This window comes from Falco naumanni, chromosome 18 (assembly GCF_017639655.2).
Source record: "Falco naumanni isolate bFalNau1 chromosome 18, bFalNau1.pat, whole genome shotgun sequence".
NCBI lineage: Eukaryota > Metazoa > Chordata > Aves > Falconiformes > Falconidae > Falco > Falco naumanni.
In genome coordinates, this window is record NC_054071.1 from 2,540,964 (window position 1) to 2,556,192 (window position 15,229).

General features: G+C 64.5%; 1 protein-coding gene across 2 annotated transcripts; it reads left to right on the forward strand.

Annotated features, from left to right (window-relative positions):
• The first annotated feature begins 167 nt into the window (after window positions 1-167).
• Window positions 168-13,404, forward strand: ARHGAP27 (Rho GTPase activating protein 27). Of its 2 annotated transcripts, XM_040617768.1 has the most exons (17): window positions 168-403; window positions 649-1,313; window positions 5,403-5,621; window positions 5,737-5,832; window positions 6,485-6,700; window positions 7,220-7,330; window positions 7,428-7,495; window positions 7,613-7,700; window positions 9,141-9,245; window positions 9,676-9,774; window positions 9,851-9,941; window positions 10,079-10,204; window positions 10,490-10,588; window positions 10,886-10,963; window positions 11,121-11,255; window positions 12,517-12,622; window positions 12,726-13,404. In XM_040617768.1, the coding sequence occupies exons 2-17, from the start codon at window positions 669-671 to the stop codon at window positions 12,901-12,903; spliced, it is 2,460 nt and encodes an 819-aa protein (XP_040473702.1). In that variant the 5' UTR covers window positions 168-403; window positions 649-668; the 3' UTR covers window positions 12,904-13,404. The 2 variants fall into 2 exon arrangements, with proteins under 2 accessions (XP_040473702.1, XP_040473700.1); XM_040617766.1 differs by having other exon boundaries at window positions 5,403-5,810.
• The last annotated feature ends 1,825 nt before the right edge of the window (window positions 13,405-15,229 follow it).

The window sequence follows — 15,229 nt, forward strand, 5'->3', positions numbered from 1 at the left end:
GGGGGGACAAAAGCGAGGGCAGGGCAGCTCTCATGGGACCCCCCTGATGGGGGTCCCATCCCTCTCCCCGGGGAGGCCATGGCGGATCCGGCAGCGGCGCAGATCCCGGCTCAGCCGCGGGGCAGGGCCCTTCCTGCAGCAGGAACCTCCCGAGGAGCCGTTTCCTCGGCCGGGCGGCAGGCGGGTCCCCTCCGCCATCGTCCCTTCCCTCCAGCTCCGAGGGCAGGAAACCAGCCAGGTGCCCACGGCCCCTCTCCTCCTGCCGGGGGCCGGCCACCCACCCGCAGCGTGGAGCTTGGCTCCGTCTTTCGGCGGCAGGAAACCGGGGCGAGTTGGGACCAGCCCAGCGTGGGCACGAGTGGGACCCGCCGCCGCGCGCCCCACTGCCCCGACGGGGCCGGAGGTGAGATCGGGGGGCTCGGGGCGCTCGGGGCCTTGGGGCTCAGGGGCTCCCAGGGGTCGGGGTCGGTGGGCGAGGGCAGCGCGGGCAACCTTGGGGCTGTTTCAGGCGGGTTTGGTGGTTCGTGGAACGGCATGGTGGGGCTGGGGCTCAGCGGGCACCACCCGGCTCGGCTGCCCCAGGGTCCCCATGAGCCCCTGAAGGGGCTGGGAGCCGCCATCAGCCCTGGCCTGCCCCGTGTCCCGCAGGCGGAGGTGCCGGGGCGGCCATGGAGGCAGCGGTGCCGGCGGAGGAGGCGTTGGTGCTGGTGGAGTACGGCTTCGAGTACCGAGCCAAGGACGGGACCCTGGTCTCCATCAAGCCCAACGAGCGCTACGTCCTGCTGAAACGCACCAACCACCACTGGTGGCACGTCAAGAGGAGCGGGGACACCCGGCCTTTCTACATCCCTGCCCAGTATGTGAAGGAGCTGCCCCCCATCGCCACCCCGGCCCCTCTTGACCCCCCACCGCCGGGACACGCCGGGACAGACCCAGCCGTGCTGGTCCCGCAGCAGCCGCCGGGCTACGAGTATCGGTTCATCGGTGCCACTGAGGCAGAGGAGCCGGTCGGAGGATGCTCGGTGCCCAGGAGGGACTCGGTGCCCAGGAGGGACTTGCCGCCGGTGCTCAGCTCTTTTCGGGCCCCCCCAGCACGGAGCACCCACCCCACCGAGCCGGTGCAGCACTCACACTCCCTGGATGACCTGGCACGGGTGATGCCAGCACCACGAGGTGCCACCGCCATGGGGTCCCGTGGGGACCTCCCGGGACACACTCACCCACTTGGCAAGAGCCGCTCCGAGACCCTCTACACCCCCGGCAAGGACAGGGACACGGCCAGGAGGTGGCCGGGGTCCAGCCATGCAACTCAGGTACGGTGACATCCCCACTGCCATCCCCAAAAGCAGCGCCTGGGGGGGTTGAGTGGTATGGGGGGGGCAGGACACCCAGGTCCCCCAGCTGACTCAGTGCCCCATGTCCCCCCCCCCGATACAACCCTGTGACCCCTGGCACAGGGTGGGGTGGCACCCAGGGGCTCCCTGGCACCGCAGCCACCACCGGGACCCCGCTACATCCCCCCCCACCAAGCTGACCCCATGGGGCAAACCTGTGGGCCAAGCCCCCCCCCCCCATACAGATTTGCCAGCATTTACTGCCTTGGGGAGGGGGGGGAAGCCACCCCCACCCTGGGCACCCACCCCAAAGCACCTTCCATGCTCAGCCCCCTTGTGTCCTGCCTCAGTTTCCCCACCCTCACAAGCACCCCCAGGCTCTCCCAGGCCCCCGGCTCTGCCCCCGCAGCAGCATCCCACCCGGGTGCAGACTCCAGCTATGCCCACGACCCCCGGGAGGGGGGTCGGTACCACCCAGGGGTCTTTGGGGCACCCACACCCCGTCCCAGCAGCATTCCCAGGGCAAGAGGAGGCAGAAGGGGTTAACAGGGAAGCGCAGCCACTCCTCCCTGCCGGGGCGGGTGTCTCACCTGGGCGCAGCACCCAGTGCCGGAGGTGGGTGCGGGGTGCACCCCAGCTAAGGTGAGCACCCCGCCACCCCAAACCCACACCGCCCCGCACCAGTAAGTAGCGAGGGGCCCTTCCCGGTGCCCCCCCAGTGCTCCCCACTGCACCCCCTCTTACAGGGGGGCACCCAAGGGTGGGGGGTGCACCCTGGCCGCTCACCTGCCGCTGTCAGGGGCTGGGGCGCTGCAGGGTGAGACAGTAACGGCAGAAGGAGGGGGGGGGGGGGGGGGGGGGTGTCCTGCATCCTGTCCCCCCACCCTGGCACCTCTCTGTGGGGTAGCCCCAAACGCCCGCAGCACCTCAGGCCCTGGTGTCCCCCTGTTTGAGGGGGGCTCGAGGGGTCGTGCTGCCCGGGGGGGGTGTTTTGCCAGTGGAAAGGGGGTGCTGGGGAGGGTTGGGCCGTGTTTTACACCCCATTTTACACCCCATTTTACACCCCATTTTACACCCTGCGACCCTGGCTGTACCGGGTTAACCTCCAGCGCTCTTTGCACACCCAAAGCCACTGATCAACCCTGAGAGGGTCCCCAGGAGGGACCCCAGGAGGGACCCCAGGAGGTCCCCAACCCCAGTGCCATCACCAGAGCTTTCCCCTGCCCAAACCCAACCGGTGCCAAACCCAACCGGCACCGGCCACGGCGGGGCTGCGGCAGCCTTGGCCTGGCCACACGTGCATCTGCCCCCTGGGCTGCCAGGACGGGTGGTCCCGGCGCTGGGGGGGACACAGCACCCACCGCCTTGTCCCTGTGCCGGTGCAGTGGGTTGATGCCAGATGAGCCAACCGAAATTTGGGGAGGGGGTCTTTTCCCGGTTAACGCCAGCTGCACCCCCAGCACAGCATCATCCCGGCGCAATCCCTGCTGGGTTGTCCTTGGCTTTGCCGGAGCAGGTGATGGGTGATGGGTGGAGGGTGACAGGGTGACAGGGTGACAACAACCCCAAAAAAAGCCAATTCCGCCCCAAAGAGAAGCGCAGGGCTCAGAGGCGGCTCTTCCGCTCCCCGAACCCCGGCAGGAAGCGCAGCCGGCACGGGGCCCAGCACTGGGCGCCATCAGCGACACCGCAGCCTCTGGGTGCCCCCCCCCCAGCTGCCCACCCCCCAGCTGCCCCCCGCCCTGGTGCCCCCCGAGATGGGTGACCGGGTGCCGGGTGCTCTGCAGCGATCCTGTAGCAGGGCGTCACGGCTGCTGCGTTTAGGGAAGGTAGGCAGCACCCATGGGTGCACCCAGCCAGGGGGGTTGGGGGGGATTGGGGCGTCACACCCCCCTGGCTCCCTCCTGAATTTCCCCCCCCCCCCCCCCCCGGGTGTTGGTGCTGGGGGGGGGGGGGGCGCCGGGCACCGCACATGCCAAGTTGCTTGTCCCAAAGTGGCGAGGGGCACTTAGCCCCCTCTCTGAGGGGGGGGGGGGAAACCCCAGGGATGCACCCATGGGAGAGAGGGAGGTGCTGGGGGGGGGTCTGTGCTGGGTACCCCCCCCCGTCACCCCTATGTCCCTTGTCCCCAAGGCGAGGCTGGCCTCTCACGCTGGGTTTCCAGCCCCTCTCACCGCGACAGGGGGGTCGTGGGGTGGTGGAGGGGAGGGCGACGGGGCGTCCCTGGGGACACTGAGTCCACTGTCCCCCTCTGCTCCAGGGTGTCCCCAGGGACGCTGCACCTGCTGCCACCCCCTGGGGTGACGGGCAGGGCTGGGGTTGGGAAACTTTGTCCCCGTGGCCGTTGGAGGGAGGCTCAGGGGCTGTAAAGCTGGGGAGGCCAAAGGGTGCCAGGAGGGGATTCCCCGCCCGCAGCCACCCCTCGGCGGCCACCCACCCCCAGGGGACTTGGCCCCCCACCCTGAGCAGCCCGGGGGGGGGGGGGGGGCAGGCAGGCAGCCATGCTGGGGGTGCGTGGGACCCTGTTCTGAGACGTGGTGACGGGGCTGTCGGTCCCAGCACAGGGCTGTGCTACCCTGTGGGTCAGGGTGCTGGGGGGGTGGCGGGTGCTGGGGGTGCTGGTGGGGCGGGTGCTGGGGGTGCGGGTGCTGGCAGAGGGGGTGCAGAAGGTCTGGGTGCTGGCAGCGTGAGGGCAGGGGCAGGGGGTGCGGGTGCTCTGGGCGCTGGAGATGTCCCAGGGTGTTGGCACTGGGGGTGCTGAGTGCAGTGGGTGCAGGGGGTGACGTGGGTACCAGCGATGTGGCTGCTGACACCGGGGACCACGATGCCCCAAGCCCAAATTCTCACCATGTGCCCAGGTGGGACGCCCATCCCCACCGCCAGCTGGGTGCTCCTGGCCCCAGCATGGGTGCTATGGGTGCTGTGGGTGCTATGGGTGCTATAGGTACTATGGGTGCTGTGAGTGCTATGGGTGCTATGGGTGCTGTGGGTGCTATGGGTGCTATAGGTACTATGGGTGCTGTGAGTGCTGTGGGTGCTATGGGTGCTGTGGGTGCTATAGGTGCTATAGGTACTATGGGTGCTGTGAGTGCTGTGGGTGCTATGGGTTCTGTGAGTGCTGTGGGTGCTACGGGTGCTATAGGTAGTATGGGTGCTGTGAGTGCTATGAGTGCTGTGAGTGCTATGGGTGCTATAGGTGCTATGGGTGCTGTGAGTGCTGTGGGTGCTATGGGTGCTGTGGGTGCTATAGGTGCTATAGGTGCTATGGGTTCTGTGAGTGCTGTGAGTGCTACAGGTGCTATAGGTAGTATGGGTGCTGTGAGTGCTATGAGTGCTGTGAGTGCTATGGGTGCTATAGGTACTATGGGTGCTGTGGGTGCTATGGGTGCTATGGGTGCTATGGGTGCTATAGGTGCTATAGGTACTATGGGTTCTGTGAGTGCTGTGAGTGCTACAGGTGCTATAGGTAGTATGGGTGCTGTGAGTGCTATGAGTGCTGTGAGTGCTATGGGTGCTATAGGTGCTATGGGTGCTGTGAGTGCTATGGGTGCTATAGGTGCTATGGGTGCTATGGGTGCTATAGGTGCTATGGGTGCTGTGGGTGCTATGGGTGCTATAGGTGCTATGGGTGCTATGGGTGCTATAGGTGCTATGGGTGCTGTGAGTGCTATGGGTGCTGTGGGTGCTATGGGTGCTGTGGGTGCTATGGGTGCTATAGGTGCTATGGGTGCTGTGAGTGCTATGGGTGCTGTGGGTGCTATGGGTGCTATGGGTGCTGTGGGTGCTATCGGTGCTATAGGTGCTATGGGTGCTATGGGTGCCCTCCTCCACTGCCAGCCATTTACATCCCATGGCTCACAGGTCCTGCCCTATGCGAGAGAGTGTTCAGGGCAGTGCCTGCAGGGGTGCAGGGCAGGATCTGGCTCCTTGGTGCTCTCATCCATCCGCCAGCCCGGGTACCACGGTGGGGATATCCCAGGAATGCCATCCCCAGCACCCCTGCCCCACAGCTCACCGCACCCATCACCAGCCGCAGCACCCAAGTGATCCCCCTGTGTGTCCCCCCAGGCACACAAAGAGCCAGAGGAGCCGCCTGCCCCCATCTACCTCAACATCCAGGAGCTGCGGGAAGAAGCCGCGGCCGCCAGCTCGGCCCCAGAGGAGGCCGGCAGCTCCAGCTTGGATTGGGAAACCCACACGGATACGGAGAGTGGACATTTGTTTTATTATAACCCGGTGACGGGCGAGACCACGTGGGATTGTCCCTTTGGGCAGGCAGAAGATGGAGTGAGTCCCGCCGCCTCTCCCGCCTCCTCGGTCACCCACAGCCCGGAGTTTCCCGCGTGGGAGCAGTACGTGGACGAAGCCAGCGGACAGGCTTTTTTCTATAATTCGGTAACAGGTGAGACGTCGTGGGACCCCCCCCCCCGCGGCAGACGGAGGCAGCTCCCAGGATATGTACCCTGGGGTGACACGGTACAGTTCCATGGAGCAGAGGGTGAGCACCCAGCGAGGCACAGGGATGATGAGGATGGGGGTGGAGATGGAGGTGGAGATGAAGGTGGGAGCAGGGATGGAGATGGAGGTGGAGATGGAGATGGAGATGGGAATGGAGACGGAGATGGAGACAGAGATGGGAATGGAAATGGAGATGGGAATGGAGACAGGGATGGAGATGGAGATGGAGATGGAGATGGAGATGAAGTGGAGACAGGGATGGAGATGGAGATGGAGATGGAGATGGAGATGGAGATGGAGATGGAGATGAAGTGGAGACAGGGATGGAGATGGAGATGGAGATGGAGACAGGGATGCAGATGGAGGTGGGAATAGAGATGGAGATGGAGACAGGGATGGAGATGGAGATGGGAGTGGAGATATGAGTGGGGATGGAGATTGACATGGGAATGGAGATGGAGACAAGGATGGAGATGGAGGTGGGAATGGAGATGGAGACAGAGATGGGAATGGTGATGTAGACAGAGATGGTGATGTAGACAGAGATGGTGATGTAGACAGAGACAGAGATGGAGATGTAAATGGGAATGGAGATGATGGAGATGGGGCAGCCCCCACCTTGGCTGGCTGTGGCCTGGGGATGTGTATGCTCTTGGTGGGGCACAAGACCTTGACCTGGCTCTTCTCTCCAGCCACCCACTCCAGAAACAGACTATCCTGACCTGTCTCCAGATGAGCTGGAGGGTTATCCCGAGGAAGACTACTCGCCTGTGGGCTCCTACGATCAGGGGGCTGCTTTCTATCTGTCCTCAAGGCACCCTGAGGAGCTGGGTTCACCCCCGGGCTGGTACAGGCACAGCCACCCTGAGGGAGCCGTGTTCTACCCCGAGCACTTCGCCTCTGACACGGTATGGGAACGGGGATGGGGTGGGGTGGGGTGGGATGGGGTGGGGTGGGAGGGGGTGGGATGGGGTGGGATGGGATGGGATGGGGTGGGATGGGGTGGGGTGGGATGGGGTGGGATGGGATGGGGTGGGGTGGGATGGGGTGGGATGGGGTGGGGTGGGGTGGGATGGGATGGGGTGGGGTGGGATGGGGTGGGATGGGGTGGGGTGGGATGGGGTGGAGTGGGATGGGATGGGATGGGATGGGGTGGGGTTGGGGTGGGATGGGATGGGATGGGGATGGAGATAGGCACAGGGATGGGTTTAGGGATAGTAACAAGGATGGGGATGGGGATGGGAACAGGGATGAGGAGGGGGATGGGGATAGGGACAGGGATGGGGTCAGGGGTATCTGCCAGGGGATGAGCATCCTCACGGGGCCACAGAAGCAGAAGGCAGGGGCTCTGGGGCACAGTGGGTGCAGAGCCCAGCACCCACCCGGCACAGGCACCTCAGGCATCACCCGCTCCCTCCCTTCCCCAGGTGCCAGCGGGCGGCCGCCACAACCGTGCCAGCAGCGGCTCCAGCCAGGACAGCGGGCTCTTTGCCTGGCACAGTGCCGCGCCGCCGGCGCTGGGGCTCAAGGAGGAGAAGGTGAGCACCCTGCGGAGGGACAGGAGCCCTTCCCCACCCCAGCACCAGGGAGGGCAGGGGGCAAACCTGACCCACCCCCACATCCTTTGCCTTCCAGTTTAAAAGCCTTGAAAAAGCCGGGGTGCTCAACCGGACCAAGACAGTGGACAGAGGGAAGCGGCTCCGGTAAGCACATCCCGGGGTCCCCTGCCACCAGAGAAGGGAGCCCTGGGGGGTGGCGGGGACAGGGCTGTGCTGTCCCCCTGCGTGACACACCCCACCCACCCCCCATCTGCTCCCCAGGAAGAACTGGAGCTCCTCCTGGACAGTGCTGGAGGGCAGGATCCTCACCTTCTTCAAGGACTCCAAGCACTCGGCTGCCGGAGCCTTGGTAAGAGCCCTAACAGCCTCCTTGGGGCCAGCACCCATGAGAGAGGGCCAGCACCCATAGGACAAGGCCAGCACCTGTAGGATGGGACCAGCACCCATGGGATGGTGTCAGCACCCATGGGATGGCACCAGCACCCATGAAATAGGGCCAGCACCCACAGCACGAGGCCAGCACCTGTAGGATGGGACCAGCACCCATGGGACTGCATCAGCACCCATGGGATGGTGTCAGCACCCATTGGATAGAGCCAACAACCACAGGACAGGGCAAGGACCCACAGGATGGGGCCAGCACCCATGGGATGGTGTCAGCACCCATTGGATAGAGCCAACAACCACAGGACAGGGCAAGGACCCACAGGATGGGGCCAGCACCCATGGGATGGTGTCAGCACCCATTGGATAGAGCCAACAACCACAGGACAGGGCAAGGACCCACAGGATGGGGCCAGCACCCATGGGATGGTGTCAGCACCCATGAAATGAGGCCAGCACCTGTAGGATGGGACCAGCACCCATGGGACTGCATCAGCACCCATGGGATGGTGTCAGCACCCATTGGATAGAGCCAACAACCACAGGACAGGGCAAGGACCCACAGGATGGGGTCAGCACCTGCAGGATGGGGCCAGGACCCATGGAATAGGTCAAGCACCCATGAGGTGTAGCTAGGACCCATGAGATGAGGCCAGCACCGGTGTGGGAGCAGGGTCAGTGGCAGGGCATCTGTCCTGCCCAGCAGCTCATCGGGGGGAGCAGAGAGGAAACGGTGTCTGACCCAGCCCCCCCCCTCGGCACCCAGCACCCGCCGCCCGGATGCAGAAGCTGCCGTGAGTCTTGCAACACCCTGTGGTGACAACAGCAGGGGAAGGAGAGGAGACAGACCCACACCCTCAGGGGGGACACATGGTGCTGGCCCCACTGCCGGGGTGTGGGTGCAGGGCTCCGTCATGGGGGGGGGGGCTTCTGGAAAACAGGGATGGAGGGGGAGCATGGCCAAAGCACCCCAAAACCCAGGGCAGGAGGAGAGCAAGTGGGTCTGATGCTCTTCTCTACTATAAAGACCCCAAAGGACTGTCCCCTCCCTGGGGACAGCCACCCAGGCTCCTTTCCCCATGTAATGCTGCTTCTACATGGTGCTGTCACCAAGAGGGACTTTGAAGCTGAAGCCCCTCAGGTTGGGGATGTCCCACAAGGTGAGGGCAGCTGTCTCCAGGCTGGTGGCCACGACACCCACCCCACTGCAGCAGCACCATGTCCTAGTCCTGCCGAGAGGTCCCAGTGCCACTGGAGGGGACAGAGATGTCCCACAGGGGACATTTGCCACTCCTGCCTTTCTGGAGGAGAAAGCCCACAGTGGCCCCACAGAGCAGGACCCCAGTGTCCTCGTCCCCTCCAGGACGATGCCAGAGGTGTCACCCTCATCTCCTTGCCCCCACAGCGGCACCCCAGCACCCTGACCACTCCCGAGCACACGGTGGAGCTGAGCGGGGCCACCCTTGCCTGGGCCAGCAAGGACAAGTCCAGCAAGAAACACGTCCTGGAGGTGAGCCGGGTGACACTGGGGGGGGACATCGGTCACCCAGCAGGGTCCAGACGTGGCCCGTGGGGCAGCGGCAATGCCAGCACCTGCCTGGTTCATTCCACCAGCAGCGAAAGGGATGTGCTGGGGCTCCTGGTGGTGGGGACACTGGGGGACATCCCTGGACTGGGAGGAAAGGGACACGTTGCCAGCCACTGTCCCTTTCCTGCGGGCATGGAGATATCACCAAGGGACATCCTGGCTCCCAGAGGGGGTTTTCCACTTGGGCTTTGCACGGGGAGGTGGTTTCCAGCTGTCCCAGCAAACTGGCAAACAGCAACAACTAGGGTCATCGGTGTCATGAGCTGGGCACCGTTCTCAGCCACCACCCCAAAGCCGGGTGGTGGTGGGCAGCCCCGCGGCGCTGCCCTGACGCTGCCCGCTGCTCCCGCAGCTGAAGACGCGGGAAGGCTCGGAGTTCCTCATCCAGCACGACTCGGAGCAGATCATCACCGCCTGGCAGAAGGCAATCAGCGACAGCATCAGCAGGCTGGTGAGCAGGCGCCCCCCGCCCCCCGCCCCGCCACCATGGGGATGGGCACAGGGGTCTCACGCTGCCCCTTCCCTAGGGCACCGACGTCCCCGGCGAGGAGGATGCTGAGAGCGGGGCTGAATTCGGCTCCCGGGAGAAGCTGGGGAGCAGCGAGGAGAAGAGGGCAGGTGAGCTCAGGCATCCCAGCACAGGGACAGGCACCGGCAGCACCATCCACCAGGCAGGGTGGGGTGGCCACCCTGCGGGTGTCCCATGGTGGTGGGACATGCCAGGACAATGCTGATGTGTCCCATGTCCCCGCCAGTGGCTGGACAGGTGCTGGGCAGCGCCAGCGGTGAGAGCGACTCCAGCAAAGTCCGGAACAAACTCCGCAAGTTCCTGCAGAGGCGGCCAACGCTGCAGTCCCTGCGCGAGAGGGGCTACATCAAGGGTGGGTGCCAGGATGGGGCTGAGCCCCCGCGGGGTGTCCCCAGGCTGGGATGGGGGTGGGGACAGCCAGGGATGGGGCTGGGACAGAGGACCAAGCCCAACCCTCACCCGATGCCTTGGTGATGGGCTTGGGCATGTCCCGTCACCTCCAGCCACCCCGGTGTGACACCCACATGGGAACAGGACCTTCTGCGATGTCCCCAACCCTGGACCCCACCCTGGACTTGTCACTGGGCATCCTTCGGGTGTCACCTGGCTGTGCTCAAGTCCCCGTTGTTTTTTCCAGATCCGGTTTTCGGCTGCTCCCTGCAAGCGCTGTGCGAGCGGGAGCGGGGGACGGTGCCCCGCTTCGTCCTGCAGTGCATCCAGACCGTGGAGAGGAGAGGTACCTCCCGGGGGCTTGGGGACAGGGACAATCCGGGGGGGCACCAGGATGGGGAGAGCTCTGGCTGAAGCCTCCATTGGATGGTTGGGTTTTCCCGGGAATCCCAAGTGCTGGCTGCTGCAGGCACCGGCACGGCCATACCGGTCACTGTCACCATGTGCCACCTGGCTGTGGGCACCTTTCTGGGGACACCTGGGGACCCGTAGCTCCTCGATGGTGGGTGGCACCACATCCCAGGGTGGGTTGTGGTTAACCGGGAGGTTTCTCCCCATCTCCCCCCTCCCCATTCTCTGCCAGGTCTGGACATCGATGGGCTGTACCGGGTTAGTGGCAACCTGGCCACTGTCCAGAGACTGCGCTACAAAGTGGAGCATGGTAAGGTCACCCGCGGTGACAACGGGGGGCAAATGGGATATAACCCCCACCAAGGGCAGGGTGACAGGGCTCTGGCTGGGGTGGGGGGAGGGCACGGGGACCCTCTCCCGTCCCTGGGGCTCTAGGACCTGCCTGAGGTGCTGCCCTGGCCCCACAGACGAGCACCTGGACCTGGATGACGGGCGCTGGGAGGACATCCACGTTGTCACCGGGGCGCTGAAGCTCTTCTTCAGGGAGCTGCTGGAGCCGCTCGTCCCCTTCAGCCACTTCGACAAGTTCATCACTGCCATCAGTGAGGCCTGGGGACAGGGACCGAGATGGCATGGGATGGGATGGGGACGGGGATTGGGATGGGATGGGACAGGGATGGGATGGGGACAGGGATTGGGATGGGATGGAACAGGTATGGGCTAGGGACAGGGACAGGGGTGAGGATGGGATGGGGACAGGATGGAACAGGTATGGAACAGGGACTGAGATGGAGTGGGGTGGGATGGGATGGGGACAGGGGAAGGGATAGGGACAGGGATGGGATGGGGACAGGTATGGGACAGGGACAAGGACAGGGATTGGGATGGGATGAGATGGGATAGGGACAGGGATGGGAATTGAGATGGGGATGGGATGGGGTGGGGTGGGGTGGGGTGGGGTAGGGGTGGATGGGATGGGATGGGGACAGGAACAATGATGGGGAAGGGGATGAGGATGGGCACAGGGCTGGGGACAGGGATGGAACAGGGACTGAGATGGGGTGGGGTGGGATGGGGACAGGGATTGGGATGGGATGGGATGGGATGGGACAGGGACACGGACAGGGATGGGATGGGATGGGAATGGGAATGGGATGGGATGGGATGGGATGGGGTGGGATGGGATGGGATGGGATGGGGTGGGATGGGATGGGATGGGGTGGGATGGGGTGGGATGGGATGGGATGGGATGGGGTGGGATGGGATGGGATGGGGTGGGATGGGGTGGGATGGGATGGGATGGGTTATGTGACAGGGACAGGGACAGGGGTGGGATGGGATGGGATGGGAATAGGAATGGGATGGGATGGGATGGGATGGGATGGGAATGGGGATGGGATGGGATGGAATGGGATGGGATGGGATGGGATGGGATGGGAATGGGGATGGGATGGGATGGGATGGGATGGGATGGGATGGGATGGGATGGGAATGGGGATGGGATGGGATGGGATGGGATGGGATGGGATGGGATGGGATGGGATGGGATGGGATGGGATGGGATGGGATGGGATGGGATGGGATGGGGTGGGATGGGGTGGGATGGGGTGGGATGGGGTGGGATGGGATGGGGACAGGAACAGTGATGGGGAAGGGGATGAGGATGGGCACAGGGCTGGTGACAGGGATGGAACAGGGACTGAGGTGGGGTGGGGTGGGATGGGGACAGGGATTGGGATGGCATGGAACGGGGAAGGGATAGGGACAGGGATGGGGTGGGATGGGAAGGGATAGGGACCGGGACGGGGATGGATGCTGCAGCTGCCAGAGCCAGCACCCCACCGTGCTGCCCTCCCCCTGCAGAACTGCAGGACCTGAGCAGGCGGGGCCGTTGCATCCGTGACCTGGTGTTTTCCCTCCCGCCCGCCCACCACGACACCATGAAGGTCCTCTTCCGCCACCTCTGCAGGTGACACCTCCCTCACTCCCCCCAAACCCAGCCAGCTGGCAGGAAGGGGGACAGGACCTGGCTTTGGGGACACGCTGAGTGACACCGTCGCTCGTCCCCGCAGGGTTATCGAGTACAGGGAGGAGAACCGCATGTCGGTGCAGAGCATCGCCATCGTCTTCGGCCCCACGCTGCTGCGGCCGGCGAGCGAGGAGGGGAACATGGCCATGCACATGGTCTTCCAGAACCAGGTGGTGGAGCACATCCTCAACCAGTACAGCTACATCTTCCCCGACGGCTAAACCCCCCAGGGACACGCATGGGGACAAGCCCAGCGGCGGGGACATGAAGGAGCAGCATCTCAGGGGAAGGACTCGGCCACGTGTCACCTCGGATGATGGGTGGTGGCAATGGTGGGCTCAATGAAGCGCAGCGCGGTGGCCCGGCTCGCTTGGGATGCAGCTTGAGGGGTGGGCGCCGGAGCAGGGGGCACCCCGAGCACCCCATCCTCCTCTGCCACCGCCCCTGCTGGGTGCAGCTGGGCAGGTTGACCCCAGGGGTGTGCGGGGGGGGGTCCCCATCGCTCACAAGGGGACGATGGAGCCCTGTGGTCCCCAGCTGGCCGGCGCCAGCAGTGCAGACCTGGCATCCCCAGGCGAGGGGATGGAGGTGCCCGGCCGGGCAGTGCCCGCGGGGACGGTGCCACCGGTGGGGCGGGCACAGAGCCGGGCTGCGCCACGGCCGGAGCCAGCGTCCGGCACCAGCCACCGCCGTGTCCCCAAATAAAGAGCCCGTTCAGCCAAGGGCAAGGTGTTGCCGGCAGGGCGTGGGGACGGACATCCCCAGGGACGCCGGTGGCACAACGTGGTCTCAGCACCCCTTGGCTCCTGGTGACCCTTGGGGACAAGATTTGCCCTTTGTACCCCATGAGGACGAGGGGACCTCAGCATCCCCAGAGGGACGAGAGTGCAGGCCACCACGGTCCCCACGTCCCCTGTGATTTGGGACACCTTTCCTGGCTGGCATTGCCAAACCCCATGTCATCGCAAGTGTCACCGCAGGCAGCAGGGACGGGTGCTGAGAATGATACGGTGGGGGGTGGGTGCCAGTGGTCACCCCTCTGGGGTGGGGACACTTTGGGGCACGATGGAGATGATTTGGGACACAACCAGGACAGTATGGGAGGCAAAAGGGACAGTGAGGGACACAACTGAAATGCTTAAGGACATGACGGGGACACTCAAGCGCAGGGACATGAGGAGGCTGCTTTGGGACATGGTGGGGACACTTTGGGACACGAGGGGGGCAGGTCAGCATACAACAGGAGTTTGGGACACAGTGGGGATGGCTGAGGCATAGAGGGGACACTTTGGGCTGCAGCGGGGACACTTGGGGACACAGCAAGGGCACGTTGGGGTGCGGAGGGATACTTGGGGATGTAATGGGGGCACAAGGGGACACAGTGGGGACAGGACAGGGACCTTTTGGGGTGCAGGGGGGAGATCTGAGGGCACAAGGGGATGCTGTGGGGGACAAGGGGACACTTCAAGGGTGTGCAGCAGGGACACTTTGGGCCAGGAGGGGACACTTTGGGCCAGGAGGGGACACTCTGGGATGCAGCGGGGACACTTTGGGCCACCAGGAGACACTTTGGGCCAGAAGGGGACACTTTGGGATGCAGCGGGGACAACTGGGGCCACCAGGAGACACTTTGGGCCAGGAGGGGACACTTTGGGATGCAGCGGGGACACTTTGGGCCACCAGGAGACACTTTGGGCCAGGAGGGGACACTTTGGGATGCAGCGGGGACACTTTGGGCCACCAGGAGACACTTTGGGCCAGGAGGGGACACTTTGGGATGCAGCTGGGACACTTGGGGCCACCAGGAGACACTTTGGGCCAGGAGGGGACACTTTGGGATGCAGCGGGGACACTTTGGGCCACCAGGAGACACTTTGGGCCAGGAGGGGACACTATGGGATGCAGCGGGGACGCTTTGGGCCACCAGGAGACACTTTGGGCCAGGAGGGGACACTCTGGGATGCAGCGGGGACACTTTGGGCCACCAGGAGACACTTTGGGCCAGGAGGGGACACTCTGGGATGCAGCGGGGACACTTTGGGCCACCAGGAGACACTTTGGGCCAGGAGGGGACACTTTGGGCCACCAGGAGACACTTTGGGCCAGAAGGGGACACTCTGGGATGCAGCTGGGACACTTGGGGCCACCAGGAGACACTTTGGGCCAGGAGGGGACACTTTGGGATGCAGCTGGGACACTTTGGGCCACCAGGAGACACTTTGGGCCAGAAGGGGACACTCTGGGATGCAGCTGGGACACTTGGGGCCACCAGGAGACACTTTGGGCCAGGAGGGGACACTCTGGGATGCAGCTGGGACACTTTGGGCCACCAGGAGACACTTTGGGCCAGGAGGGGACACTCTGGGATGCAGCAGGGACACTTTGGGCCACCAGGAGACACTTTGGGCCAGAAGGGGACACTCTGGGATGCAGCTGGGACACTTTGGGCCACCAGGAGACACTTTGGGCCAGGAGGGGACACTCTGGGATGCAGCAGGGACACTTTGGGCCAGGAGGGGACACTCTGGGATGCAGCGGGGACACTTT